At 35.1% G+C, this 15,946-nt stretch overlaps 1 protein-coding gene across 3 annotated transcripts in view; it reads right to left on the bottom strand.

Annotated features, from left to right (window-relative positions):
* ATF2 (activating transcription factor 2) overlaps nucleotides 1-15,946 on the bottom strand; it is a 116,827-nt gene that overhangs the window by 93,466 nt on the left and 7,415 nt on the right. For all 3 annotated transcript variants that reach the window (XR_003569435.1, XM_027866013.1, XM_027866012.1), the window contains exon 3: nucleotides 5,113-5,186. Coding sequence is in view for 2 of the 3 variants with exons in the window: in XM_027866013.1 (XP_027721814.1) it covers nucleotides 5,113-5,144 (32 nt within the window). In the remaining variant the exon portion in view is untranslated. The remainder of the gene's footprint in view (nucleotides 1-5,112; nucleotides 5,187-15,946) is intronic.

The following is a 15,946-nucleotide window of genomic DNA, read 5'->3' as shown; positions in this document are numbered from 1 at the left end:
TGTTGTAATTTTCCCACTCAAATCTATCATTTAATTAAGTTATTATCTTTAGTCTCTGAATCACTAATAAAATTACAATAAGGAAACATTTGCAGGTAGCAAAAAGGATCCTACATGCTATCACAAATTACAATTTATATTGATATTGCTTTACGTGGCATTTTAATCAATCAATAAACATTTATTAAGCACCTACTATGTGCCAGGCATTGTGCTAAGTGCTAGAAATGACTGTTCCCTCTACCCCCAAGAAAGTCCCTGCACTTGAGGTGCTTATAATCTACTCTGAGATTAAAAAAAAAGTATAAAAGGAAGCTGAGGTGGGGGGGAGGGGTGCATGCATGATAAAGAGATGACTGGCCTGGGTACCCTCCTTGAATGGAGCAAGTTCTGGGAGGAACTCTCCAACTCCCACTGATACAATCAGAGGGAGGTGCCCAGGGGCAAAGGGGTACTGGTGACATGTGAGTTCCAGAGTTGAAGTGACCTTGTTTTTATATTTTAAAATTATATATCCTGATTGCATTTGGTGAAATTTGAATAATTAACTCCATTCCTTGAAATATTTCAATGTTTCATGACAGAAATTGCAGTTATCAAATCTGTGTTTTAGAAAGGAGCTTAAAAATGATCTAGTTTGGGGCAGCTAGGTGGCGCAGTGGACAGAGCACCAGCCCCGGAGTCAGGAAGACCTGAGTTCAAATGGGACCTCAGACACGTAACACTTACTAGCTATATGATCCTGGGCAAGTCACTTAACCCCACTGCCTAGCCCCCCCCCCAAAAAAATCTAGTTCAACCACTTCTCTGATAGATGAATCCCTTCTATAACTTACACAGATGCATTATCCCATTTCTATTGGAAAATCTCAAGTGACTGGGAAATCACTAGCTCAGGGGTAGGGAACCTGGCTTTCTAGGTCCTTGAGTATGGCCTTTTGACTGAGTCCAAGTTTTACAGGACAAATCTTTTTATTAAGGGGATTTGTTCTGGGAAGTTTGGATTCAGTCAAAGGGCTGCACTTGAGGACCTAGAGGGCTACATGAGGCTTTGAGGCTGCAGGTTCCCTACCCCTGCACTAGTGGGGCAGCCATTCAATTGTTGGACAGCTCTGATTATGAGGAAGTTCTTTGTCACAATAACTAAAATCCACCTCTCTGTTTCTTCTACCCTTTGGTCTTTTCCCATTTAGAACAACAGAATAAGTCTAATGTCTCTTCCACATGACATCCTTTCAAATATTTAAAGTAGTTATTAAATCTCTTACTCCTAAATCTTCTTCTCCAGCCTAAATATGGCAAGTTGTTTGGGTCTTCTCCTTCTGTGAGCTACAAATCCATCTATTATTGAGCCCATAGTGCTCCATTTTGTCCATTAAGGATCATGAGACTTTGTATTATCTATTAAATTCCTTTATGAAATCCAATGTCTACAGTATATGTACTCCAAGGACATGAAGGACACATTGTCCTCTCAAACTTTTCATTCCAAGGTACAACTGCAAATTTTTAAATTTGCTCAGCTCCTAACTGAGACAACATCCACTGATGAAGATTAAAACAAAGAGGTGCTGGTAGAATGGAAAGGTAGAGTGGGTCTTTGAAAGAAAAACATCAGGGCAGCTAGGTGGTGCAGTGGATAGAGCACTGGTCCTGGAGTCAGAAAGACCTGAGTTTAAATCCGGCCTCAGACACATAACACTTGCTAGCTGCAAGTCACTTAACCCCAATGCCTAGCAAAAAAAAAAAAAAAAGAAAGAAATATATCTGGATGTACAGTAAAAAAGTTAGAAAGCTATCTGTTAAAAGGCTATCTGTTACTAAAAGACAGCTGAGATTTTGTGTCATATATTACTAGGACTCAAGCAAAGTCTGAAGTAGGAGGAGTAAGAGGAAAGAAGGGTACAAATTCATGAACAGGATTAGCTGTAGCTATATACAGTCCATAGAAAAAATTGCAGAGAAAGCTTTGTTTACAACAAAAATCTGTCAGGGCTAACTTGAAGAACATGTTCTCCAAACACACTGGTTTTAAGATCCTTCTCTGACATATTTATCACTAGAGAAAAAAAACCACTTAATTAAAACAGAGCAATAGTAATTGATTTGGAAAAATAACAACAACAAATCCACAAATTACTTTCATATTCTCAGTCTTGGGAAGTTAATTCACTCCTCTCTGAAGCTCCCACTCTAAAGCCCAACCAAGTTAACTGGTAAACTAGCATACCATATCTATTGGCTGGCCCACTGCACCAGCCTCTTATTTGCCTTCCCATCCCACCCAGGTGACCTTATCATTTGCCTGCTTCCCCTCCACTTTCCATTTTTTTCTCTAGGTGCATTGAGCAAAACAACAATATCATTACTTATGGAAAGGCACGTCATGTGTGTCAACTCATCATTTCTAAGACTCCCCAGACCAAAACTGTCTTCTTTGTCCAGTATCCAGACTCAGTCCCTGATCTCAGCAAATTTACATTTTAATGGGGAAAATAACACATCCAAATTTCCTGAGAGTAGGGAGCCAGTTTCTTTTTGAAATTGTTTACCCAGCATTTAGCACAATGCCTGAGACAAAATGACCACTTAAGAATTTTTTTTTTTAATTTATTCATCTGCTTCCTAGCCTGATACTTCCTGCAATCACATTACCAATACAATTCCCCCCTTCTTACTCCTTTGTTTTAAAACACTTCTGTACTCTGTCTTGGTAAGAAAATGTCTGAGGTACTGTGTTCAGTTCTGGGTATTCTAGTTTAAGGACAGTGGTAAAGTGGAAAGTATCCAAAGAAGATAAACAGAACCAGAAGAGAGGTGGCTAATGAAGATATGACATCAAACACATAGAGGATTAATACACTTTTTTAAAAAGCACAAAACATGGGGATCAGTTACTAATCTTCACTTGACAGCTAAAATTTTAATACAGAGTTATGTTACAAGATGAGTTAGACAAGACTTGGGTTAGATAAAAATGAAGAAGTTTATGAACATTTATCAAGTACTAGAAAAAATTACTGAGATTATGGAACTCCTGCTCTGGAGATCTTTCAAAGTAAATTGATTCCTTTTTTAGGCTGGGTTATGGCTCTGACTAAAGTCAAATGATCACTCAAGGCTCTTCCATTCCCATAATCACAAAATTCTAGTGCAGCCAGGTGTTTTACAGGAGGTAATCTATGTTTGCAAAATACAACAATATGTTGTCATTTAAATGTATGCTTCACAGAAGTGTATTGCTGTTGGCAGATACACTAAGAAGGGTGATTTGCCACTATTTCCAATTCCTTATTTTGAAATAATTTGTTAAAGGAAAGGCTTAAAAAAATTAAATAGAAATACTGAAAATATAGATTAATAGGAGTTCTCTGCTTTGACATTTAAATTTAAAAGTCTCCTAAATGTTTTTGTTTCTATAAAATCCAGTCAAGTCTTCCTTCTTTCCCAGTACTTTTCACACAGTAAATATCTAACAAATATTTGTCAGACTGAATTTTCAGTTTTCAATTTCCCTTCTGTCTAGCATTTCATAGCATTTTAAAGATCTAATCCAACCTCATTTAAACATGAGGTCACTGGAGGAAGCTTAAAAAAGTTAAGCAACTTATTCAAGGTCACATAATAATTAGCAACAGATCTTAACTTAGGTTTCCTCTACCTTTTCTTACATATAAATTGCTAGTACTACTACCCCACTTTCCTGTACGTGTAAATATATTTAAGGTCTAAATGGGCTGACCTTATTGCAATCTTCCATCTACTGGATACCTCCCATACCCAATACATTCAAGGTATAGATAAAGGTAAGGAAACAGGAATGGTTGTGTCAGGGAGGACAGAGAACAGTTTCCTAAACTGAATCTTAAGCATGGCACAGTGGATAGAGTACTGGGCCTGAAGCCAGGAAGACTCCTCTTATGAGTTCAAATCCAACCTCAGACACTTACTAGCTGTGTGACCCTGGGCAAGTCACTTAACCCTGGTTTGCCTCAGCTGCTCATCTATAAAATGAGCTAGAAAAGGAAATGGCAAACTACTCTAGTATCTTTGCCAAGAAAACCCCAAATGAGTTCATAAAGAGTCAGGCATGACTACAAAACAACTGAATCAACATAACAATCTTAAATCCTCAGATTCCTTTTAAGTGCACATCTATAATGTTTCCTGCTTTAACTCTGTAATTAAGCCCCATTCAGCACTACTTATCCTACTATTCACTCAGATAGAACAGATTTTGATTGAGAATATTTTACTGGACCTTTTTAGGTCTCCAAAAATTTCTTCATAACACTTCGGATAAGTGAAAACAAAAAACAAAACCCAGAAAACATTTAATGTTTTTCCAATGTACTTTATATTGATTCTTTATTCCTACTGATAAAAGGAATTGGGAGGTCCAAATATCTATTCCTAGATGTCTCAGATAAGTACATGACAACTAAAATAGCAAAAATCAAAGAAAAACTTGTGCTACTTAAAACATAGATTTGGGGAAATAAGTAGAGTTGTGTGGGATAGAGATTTTAAAGATACACTAATGGAACTTTAAAACATCTTTTCTCTACAGGGAATTGGTTTTAAAAAGGATGAAAATGCATACCCAAAAACACTCTTTCCACTGTACCCTACTTCTCTTCACTTGTATCTGCTTATGTTTTAAGAAATATAGCAGTTGGGGCAGCTAGGTGGTACAGTGGATAGAGCTCTGGCCTTGGAGTCAGGCGGACTTAAGTTCAAATCCAACCTCAGACACTTGACACTTACTGTATGCCCCTGAGCAAGTCACTTAACCCTGATTACCTCACCAAAAAGCAAAAAAAAAAAAAAGTGTATGTGTGTATCAGTCTTATTACTTATTACCTTGTAGAAATTAGTTAACCCAAACTAAAAGTTAGCAACAGTGATTTTTTTTAAAAAACACATTTGTGACCTAAATGAATTTGTAATGGCAGCTTTAAACATAAATAAATGTTGGCAAAATTCCAGATTAGATCATGTATCCTTCCTAACACTGCTTAAAAACAATTATGCTTACAGAAAAAGTTCTGCACATTATAACTATGTTTAATGTTTTAAACAAAAATTTACTTAACAGTACTAAATATATACCTGGCAGAATTCACGTGTAACTTGAATTTCATAAGGCAAACAACTTATCGCATCCACTTTTCATGGCAAGGATACTGAAAAACAAAATAGTTTTGCACTGTTAAAAAAAAAAATAGACTGAAACACTAGGGGAAGAGCAAACTATAAATACCTACAACAACCACGAAATATGGTTGACAGCTACATTACAAAGTTATTAGAAACAAACGAATCATCTACCCTGCCAATAATACTGGTATTTATGATATATCACTGAGGATTTTCATAGTCTTTTGATCCCCAAGACAGGAACACATCACTTATGAATGCCTAGTATAAACAAAAGGTTGCTCTGGAGAAACTCATGGTGAGTACAAGCAGATCTCTGGAAGAGTAGCAGAAGGGGTTGGAGAAGTGGTTTCTTGGATGAAAATTCTTATGCAAGAAAGGACAATTAAATCTCTTTTAGATATTTCACAAGATTGAAGGGCTGCAGACTGTAGAGCTGGAACATATTTTCAATTCCTTCATTTTACAGATGAAGAAAAGCTGAGACCCAGAGAGATTAAGTGATTTCAAGGTCACATAGAGAAGGGAAAAATAATCAGGATTTGAACTCAGATTCCAGTCTTGGAGCTAATGCTCTTTCTACTGTACTATGATGCTTCCCTTCACTTTTATCTGCTTATATTTTAAGAAATACTTATCTATTAACAGATTAAAGTAATTAACACAACTACATACATGATGGATTGCTCAAATAAGGCTCTGTGGGTTAAATGCATATTAGAAGAGCTCTGAATCTATGACTGACTGGTAGAATATCAGAGAGGCTGGAAAAATGAGGGATTTTTGACAAGACAATCATTCCCAAGTCTTCTATGTACCAACTGCTAATGCTAACATTTTTCCTTCCTGCCGTAACAGGAACTAGGGTTAAAAACTTGGTTCCCCTGTTTGGTTGCCTTCCAAAAACATTGCCAAACCCTGATTTAATCTAACATTTTATTATGTATTTATACAAAACCACAAATGATCATGGCTTTATGATTATGAACAATTTAATGTTTAATAATAAGTTCCTTTAGGGACAGAAGTTCTTACTCTATAGTGTAGCAGGCCGTAATAGCTAAAGGAAAAGACATGGCTTTGGAAGCAAAACAAAACAAAACTGGGTTCAAATGTTAATTACACTATTAGCTATATAACCTTAAAGAAGATATTTAACTTCTGAGTCTCTATTTCTTCATTTGTCAGAGATAATACTCATATAATTTTTTTTGGAGGCAGTCAGGGTTAAGTGACTTGCCCAGGGTCACACAACTAGTAAGTGTCTAAGACTAGATTTGAATTCAGGCCCTTCTGACTCCAAGGCTGGTGCTCTATCCACTGGGTCACCTAGCTGCACCTAATACTCATATTATTTAACAGGGTTGTGAGGAACTTGTCTAGAGCAAAAAACTCAAGTTAAATGAATTAAATTAATTAAAGGAAACTACTACAACATAAGAAGATGAAACCTTATGGATTATCACAAGGGTACTTGTAACTAAGGCATTATTATTATATGACAGTCAGTTGAATGACAGTAAAAAAATTGTCATCTGGTCATTATATATCAGGATCATAGGCCCTAGAAGTGGAAAAGACTTTGGAAAATCATATAGCTCAACCATCTCATTTTACAGATAAAGCCAAAACTCAGGAAATTTAAGAACAAATTTAAGCAATTTGAGATTCACATCCTCTGACTCCAAATCTGATTAGTTTTCAATCAAATATAGAGATTATGAAAACAAGTAATGATAGCTTTTAAAATATCCTTATAAGAAAATAATCAACAATCATTCATTATTAAAAATTTCAAAAGAAGGAAAGAATAAAATATTCATAAAGGTAAAGTGAGTAAAAGCACTTTTTACTAGGAAAATGGAACTTGTAAAGCATTATTTTTAAGCATAGTACTTTTATATAACAGGGGCAGCCACATGACACAGGGGATAGAGTGCCAGGCCTGAAGGCCGGAAGACTCCTCTTCCCAAGTTCAAATCCTGCCTCAGATACTTAATAGCTATATGACTCTTGTCCAGTTACTTAATCCTGTCTGCCTCCATTTCCCCATCTGTAAAATGAGCTGGAGAAGGAAATGGCAAACCACTCTAGGATCTTTACTAAGAAAACGCCAAATGGGATCACACAAAGAGTTGGACACAGCTGAAAAACGACTGAACAAGAAAACCTCTACAGAACCACTAAAAAATAAGTCTATTTCTTACCATTTCATAGAACCTAAGAATTTTGGGGGCTAGAAGGTACCTCTGACAGCTAAACTGTCTTTACATAATAGAACTAAAAACAAAAAAACAAAAATAGGCATTCTTTCTTCAGAATTCCCATGCTATATATACTATAAACAAAAATAGCCTTAAATAAGATTTGAGAACAAGGCAGAGCAGGAAAATGGTGATGGGGGAGAAAGACACTTCAAAGTAGGTCATGGATCAGAGAGACACAATTATTATCTTGCTACTGGAATGTAATTAGAATTACTGTGTATGGGGGTAAAGGCCTACACAGTTAAAATCTGGCCTTTAACTTGAATCCTTTCTCTCCAAAACAGCTCAGACCCAAAGTGGAGGTTTTAAAACTCCTGTAGGTAAGAAGTTTTTGTAAAGCAGTTCATTTTTCATTAAATAGGTTCGTATTCACATCTTTTTTACATTATCTACACTTTCCAATATTCCCTTTCAAGAAAAAATGAAACAAAGAGTTCAGCAAAACCAACATATCAAAGTCTGACAATATACATATAGCTCCACAACAATAAGAAGTGAGGGGAGGCAACTTAGATCTTTTCTTTGGGGCCAACCTTGGTCATTATAATTTCAAAGCATTAAGTCTCAACTGTGGTGGCAGCTAAGTGGTTCAGTGGATAGAATGTTAGGCCTGAAGTCAGAAGCCCCCAGTTTAAATTCTGCCTCAGACATTTACTAGCTGTGTAACCGTGGGCAAGTCACTTAACCTCTCTCAGTCTCACTTTTCTCATCTGTAAAATCAGGATAACAGCAACTACTTCAAGAGTTGCTTTGAAGATGAAACGAGTTAGCATATGCAAAGCACTTTACAAACTTGTATTATTATTCATAACTAACATTTATATGGTGCCTATTATGTGCCAGGCATTATGTCATTATTGTTGTTCTTCCCATTTATGTTTATCATAGTCAATGTTTAGCAGATTTTTTTAACTTGGTTCTGCTTAATTCTCTTTACAACAGTTCATGTCTTTCCATGCTTCCCTTATTCACATTCATCATTATAGTTATCATTTCTAATAGCACAGTAACATTCCATTCCATTCTTGTTCCACAACTTGTATATTTCCCAAACATACAACTTTCCCCAAATTGCATTCCCCAAGTTGAATGGTATCTATTTTATTTCCAGTTCTTTGTTACTATAAAAATCTCTACTATAAATATTTTGGTGCATATGGGGGCCTTTTTGTCATTGACCTCATTGAATACATGCCTAGCAATGGGATTTTTCTACATTTTTACTTGCAAAATTCTACTGCCAAATATAAAATCTTTTACTTGTCAAACCAAAAACTTAAATTTAAAAGTTATACTTTATATTTCATTGTCTGACACAGCTATTTCAGTTATAGATATAGGAAAATCAATGATCCATATTTATGTGACTAAGAAAACAAGTTTCCATTTTGGTGACAGTGGTCAGAGGTGTTTTGTGAAATAAAATTGGCGAAGTTATCACTTATATGAACTGAAAGGATTCTGATGAAGCATTTAGATCTATTGCCAAAAAATCTTATGCTGTTCTTAGTGGTTAACATAGGATCACAGAATTGTAAAGCTCAAAGGGACCTTAGGGAATCTAGAAAGGGAACTGAAAACCACCAAGTTTAATTGATGTATCAAGGGAAATTTGTGGCACAGTTCGGGAAAGGTAGCAGTGTACAGCTGACAGAGGGCCAGAGAAAGAAGACCTAGATTTGAACCCCAGCTTTGCCGTTTACTACATGTGTGGCCTCTGGCAAATAATCTCTTTGGGCCTTAGTTTTCTCATATGATAAGATCAGTGGGGAGTTAGACTAAATGACCACTGAGGTCACTTCTAGCTCTAAATTTGTGACCTAAAGACCCAGTCTACTGATCATGAATGCAGTTTTCCCTGGGACTCCCCATGTTGCTGGTTATACAGACATATCTGTAGATCCCCTTTTCCTTTAACACAGCTCCATCCCCTTCCCTCTAAAATCTGAGATTTCCATAGTTATCTGGTAGGCTGACCTATATAAACACATTCTCGAATAAGAGTTTAAATTCCAGGTAAAACTCTAAGTACATTACCTTATTCTTAACAATAACTAAGACACTTACATGGAAAAATAAACTTCTTCGTCATCAATAAGTAAACAACGTTAAAAAGGAAAACAATGACCTAAGGTAAAAATGTGTTAACACTGTACTTGGTACACAGTCATTTGAAAGAGACTGTTTTGCGGAGAACATATAGTAGCAAGGACACACATTCAAGAGAGATGGAAGAATAAAAGGAAATGGCAAGTTTCTCAAAATATTTTTCATAGGTAGATGTTTTACTATAGAAAACTCCACCTTCAAGAAACTAATTTTTTGAAAACTGAGATAGAAAAGTCATCCACATGGATTCAAGGTAGACATAAACTAGTTATTATTTCACTTCTGGATAGATTGAATGTATTTTTAGAAGTAAACTTAAGAAAAAACTTCAGAATGGGGCCCTAACCCAATACTCAACTGCTTGCTACTAGTTTGTTTCTTCATATTATGAGGCATATCCTAATAAAAGAATACTACATTTCGCTATAAAATTAACAGCAAATGGAATAAAACTAGGGCTATTCTTATGACAAGAGAGACTCAATGGGTGATTTATAGGTAATGCTTTTAAAAAAGATAGGAGATACTCTAACCCACAATACAGAACTGCTCATGGTATTTAGTGAGGTACTAGAAACATAAAATCAACCTACAGAAGGTAGTTTCCATTCACTCAAGCATTCATTTTACCTTTACCAATAAAGTTAAAGCTAAAGGCAGTTCCTGGAAGGGCAAAGTTGCTCCCAGATTAAGTGGCAACTGTGACCTGTTCTATATTCTTATTCGGTATAAAAACTGCAAGCACTTAGGGCAAGCTAGGTGGCACAGTAGATAGAGCTCCAGCCCTGGAGTCAGGAGGACCTGAATTCAAATCAAAGTCAGACACTTGACACTTACTAGCTGTGTGACCCTGGGCAAGTCACTTAACCCCAACTGTCTCACCAAAAAGGAAAACAACAACAACAACAACAACTGCAAGCACTCAATTTTAAAGCAGCCTTCATATTAGTACTTTCAGTATTTTATAAATTTTGAATCTACGCAACAGATACAACAGACTTCAGAAATACATAATAATTTATTTAGAGACTCCAGAGTCCAATTCCAAAGCCTCATCAGAGTGTGGAAATGGCACAGGTGCAGTGGAAGCTCAGTCAGGTCCAATACATGAGAAAAGATTTCAGAGCATGGTCCCACAAATACCTCACATCTGACTTCCAGGAGCAGGCTGACCTCCCTTGGCGATACAAATCTTTGCCCACAGCAACTGAGAAAACAAAGTTCAGAATGGTCTCCAATACTACTTGTTTCCCTTCCACTTTTGAGGTTATGGTGGCCAAGCAGCAGAAAATGAGGCAAGTGCTTGTAGAAAATCAGTTTTAAAAACAAATTTAAATGCTGGTATTCTAAATGTGAAATTCTTGTCCAATGATCAAGTGCATACACAAATGATTCCTATTAGTCTTAACGTTCTCACTATAAAGAAACTCCAAAGACCAAATGCAAAGTTTTTGGAGAATAAAACACTTGGCAAAATTGGGTTTTATCAGATGTCAATGTAACTATAAGAAAAATTTCATGAGACATTTCATCAGTTTATATTGTAGGGCTCATGAGTGTGGTATGCAGTTAGGTGATGCAGTAGATAATGTTGAACTTGGAGGTGGGAAGACCTGAGTTCAAATCCTGCCTCAGACACTAGCTATGTGACACTCGGCAAATTGCTTAACTGCTCTGTGTCTCAGTTTCCTCATTTGTAAAATGGGGATCAGAAAAATAGCACCTATCTCCCAGAATTGTGATGAGAATAAAATCATATACTTGAAAAGCACATTGCAATCCTTAAAATGCTACATAATGCTAGCTATTTTTATTATTGTTGTTGTTAAAAATACCACCATGAATATAATTAACTTAATGTGACAGTAACTGTTACAGAGGATTGAAAACACAGAGAAAGTCTACTTGGAACTCAGTAAGTCCCTCAATATACTCCAATACTGTGACTTTTATTTATTTATTTTTAGTTTTCGACAATCACTTCCATTAAGCTTTTGAGTTTTAAATTGCCTCCTCCTCCTTCCCCACCTCCCTCCCCAAGACAGCATTCAATCTGATATAGGCTCTACATATACATTTCCTATTAAACATATTTTCACGTTAGTCATGTTGTAAAAAAAAGAATTAGAACCAATAGGAGGAACCACAAGAAAGAAGAAACCACAAAACAGAAGGAAAAAAGAAAGCAAATGGTATGCTTTGATCTACACTAAAACACCATAGTTCTTTCTCTGGTGAATTGCATTTTCCATCATGAGAGGAATACTGTGACTTTAATGAAAAAGTATATTTAAGGGGGAAGGGGACAAATATAATTCAAAGGCATAAGGAATGAGAAAGGTCAAAAGACTACAAAAGCCTTATGTCTTTACATCATTAATAGTTTCTTTTTTAAAAAAAATCTGAACATGTTGGATGTGGTGAGCACCAAATAAATAATAAAATTGATTGGATATGGGAATATCCAATACAGGAAATGACTTGTTAATAATTAAGAAATTAGTCCTGAATCAGCTGTTTGTAAAGACTCAGACTGTCAACTTGTTAAATATCAAAATTAATACAAAGCTAAAAGAAAAAACAGAAATGACAGAGATATAATTCAACTTTTAAAAAGCTCTATTTCATTTAACCTAAACAATCTCTTAACATTAAAAAATGGGAAATTAAGCTTCAAAAGAAGGACACCAATTATAAGTAACTCCATTCAGTAATTTTATCAATGTCAATCAATTGCCATAATGAATTGACCAGAAGAACCTAAAACCTACCTGAGTCAGAAAATACTTGGCCTAACTTGGTATAAAAATTTGTATAGAGAAAAATGGTGGTAAATTATGAACACTATCACCTCTTAAAATAGTAAGATCAGTATAGAGAAAACCAGTCTAAAAGCTTCCCAAAGAGTTCAGCTTAATCAAAGTTATCTTGAGAGCATTTAAGAATGACCCTAGGAGGTGAAGATCAAACAGTCTAAAAGGAACAGATTTTCGTAACTTTCTTCAATCTCAAGGATAGTGGAGCTAATACATTTGGACTCTAATATTAGAGCTCTGGACCTGCTTAAGAAATGGCAATGAAGAAAATAAACACTATAGTTTAAAGAAATAAAGTGGAAGGTCATCCAAAGGGCAATGGAAAAGCACATTGCATGAAGCATGAATAGGCTCTAACGTTATAAACAAGGAATTAGGAAGGAGAAGCAATTCAAAGGATGTGATCAAATAAATATATGATAAAAAAAAGAAAAAAGATGAGCTATAGTCACATGATAAAAAATGAAGGGCTTGTGTGCTATCCCTGTTAAGAGAACTCCAGGAATGGCCCAACTGGTACACTTAGGGATGATCATATATAAGTCTCACAGGTTTGGTGAGGGAAGGGAGTAAGTACTTAGATAGCACAATGTGTCAGGCACTGTACTTATTTCATTTGCTCCTCACAACAACTCTGTGAGGTAGGAGCTGTTACTAATCCCATTTTACAATGGAGGAAGCTTGAGTGTCTGAGGCTGGATTTAAACTCAGATCTTCTGGACTTCAGGCCTAAAGCTCTATCTATTGTGCCACCCAGCTGCCTAGGCAAGCATGAATGTGCTGTGATTACATCACTGGAAGGAATACTCACATCAATGAGATCACAAATAACTGAAATATTATACTATAGGTTAAGATTAAAAGGTAATACAGAAACTCATTCCTTTATGGCATGAAGATTCTCTTACTCTGTGAAATTCCATGATTCACTAGAACAGACTATTACTGTGAGAGTTATTTGGTGACAGTCAAAAAAAAACAAAACAACATAAAAACACCCTGAAATCTAAATCATAAGCCTATAATCGATTTAGCTCTCTAAATCAATAGAATTCTTAGACTAAGATTCTAAGGTTAAAATCTACAGAACTGAAAGCAAACTATCAATTGAAGATCTTTCCCTTTATTTAACAACCGAAATCTACTGATATAGAATAAGAATTCTTAACCTTTTTTATGTATCAGACTCCTTTGGCAGTCTGATTAAATTGAGGGGCTCCTCAGAATGTTTTTAAATACATAAAATACAAACTTACAAAGGAGAATAATTATATTAAAATAATTTATCAAAATTTTTAAAATGTTCATGGACCCCCAGTAAAGAACCTCTGGTCTAGGGGTTAACTTAAGATTAGTGAGGTATAGATAAACCACTTGAACACTCTCTTTTTTCTGTATTTGGAGGTGAAAGCTGACATCTCATCTAACTTAGAAAGAATAACCCTCACGGGGTAAAAAGGTTAGCCTACATAATGAGAAGGAACTAAATTAACTTAATTTATTATTTATAATAAATCTATAAATTAATTTATATTAATTTATTATTTATAATATTTATTAAATTTTGATCTAGGAATTCTTGAAAAGATTGTATTTTTAAAAGATGGCACAAAAAAACTTTATACCACAAATTAAGTCATCAAGTTCATTCAAAGTTGGCAGTAGCCAACTTGATCAACATTAGGACTACTGCACAAATTTACAAATATTATTATAGGAAAACCCCTTTTCAAACTGGTGCTTCCTAAGTTGCCTTTTTCCCCATACAGGAGTCTCATCTTGACAGTTCATAGTAAGGGGTCATGCTTTATGTTATAGAGAGTACCTTGGGTTAAAACCTCAATTAAAATGGGGCAAGATTTACATTTGGTAGTGGTTCTTTGCAATACTCTTAATATTGGCTTATATTTATTTTTATCCATGGGATATTGCATTTTTGCTTGGTACATTCTTGCAGTCCTTGGCAGTCTACCTGTAAGACACTTTAAAGTTATAAAGTTTTCAGGTAATTAAGAAACAAGGGTTGGACAAATGAAGTAATAAAACAAGGGCAATATGTATATGGAATATCCCAAATAAAAAGAATGAGAACAAAAAATTATAGAAAAGAGATTAACTGAAGATTCAGTGATACTGTAAATGCTAGCTGTAGATCTAGATGCTAATTGCAGAATTAGAACAATTATCAATTAAGAGAAAATGTAGTCCACAAAACTTAGAAATCCAAGAAACCCTTGGAATAGTAAGCTCTTTAAATTGCTTAACAGAGAAACACTGGACTCAAATTTTAAAATGTAAATTTCCTTTTACCTGGTCTACTTTTCTTATTTAGAATAGCTGAAATGAGGAACCAAGAATTAAATCTTTGGTTCAACTTTTTATCTAAGACTTATTTTACTTTGATCCCTTACCAATAGCCTAGGTAATACATAATGACAGTTCATAAATCTACTTGGTATACTGAATTCAATTTAGTTAGAAGAAAGCCCAAATCATTCATTATAGCAACTTCTTAGTTTAATCATATGGGGGGCAAGGGGAAAGTGCGAGGAAATCAAACTCCTCAAAAAAAAAAAATAAAGTTGGACTCATATTTTGAATAGTACTCATACTACTAAAAAAAAATTTCTTACCAGGTATATATAGGGAGAAAAGTGGGTGAAAAACAGAACTGAACTTTTTTGCAGCATTTTTAAAGAGTAGATTATCTTAACTGTACCACCAATATGGTAATACCATCAATAATCTTTTCTCTTCTATGAGATGAGAAATAAAGGGAGATGGAAATTATCTTTATTTCAATATATGCAAAGGACAAAGGGTGAATCCATTTCTTTATTACTGGTATAAATGGAAATGTGAATTTGATACAGTCTGAGTAAAAATGCTGTTTCTATCTAGCCAAATAATAATGCCCTCTGTTTTTGACAATAGGTTGTTTTTCAAATTGTTGCTTCCACTGATACATACTAAAACACCCTACACCTTAAACAGTTTTCATAAGTTGCCACAGCCCAAAAACGTTCTACCTAGGGACCAAATTTCTGGTAATGAGACTCACTCACACTTAGGGAGGTTTGTCTTTTGGTTACAGTTATGGACCCATATTCAAATACTTTGCTAGTCACTTACTAGAGTTGTGTTACTGCAGGAAACTACAACAGCCCAAGGCATAAGAGTAGGACCTTCACAGGGGATAACTGATACATCTGCTATATTTTTTGCTATACTTCTTTTAAAGCAATTTCTATTGATGAAATAAACCTAGATGCTAGGGATATGAAGAAAGGGAAAATTTTCAAGTCATTCAGCTATACATCTATTGTGAGCACACACATAAATATATTTATACACATAAACAAATGTGTGTATGTAAATATGTACACATACACACACACACATATACATAGTTCCATTCTACATATTAAGGCACATTTGTACTACTTTCAATAAAAAATTATGTAACTAGAATTATGATCCTGTCAAAAGATGTGTCCTCCCTTCAATACTTTAAGGAGCTGTAATTTCATTTGATTAGATACTCCTTTCATTGATGTGGAAACTCACAGTCCTCAAGAAATACTATGTCCAAAA

This window comes from Vombatus ursinus, unplaced genomic scaffold, assembly GCF_900497805.2.
Source record: "Vombatus ursinus unplaced genomic scaffold, bare-nosed wombat genome assembly UNPS02014779.1, whole genome shotgun sequence".
Taxonomy (NCBI): Eukaryota; Metazoa; Chordata; class Mammalia; order Diprotodontia; family Vombatidae; genus Vombatus; species Vombatus ursinus.
This window is presented reverse-complemented; position numbering and strand designations above follow the sequence as displayed.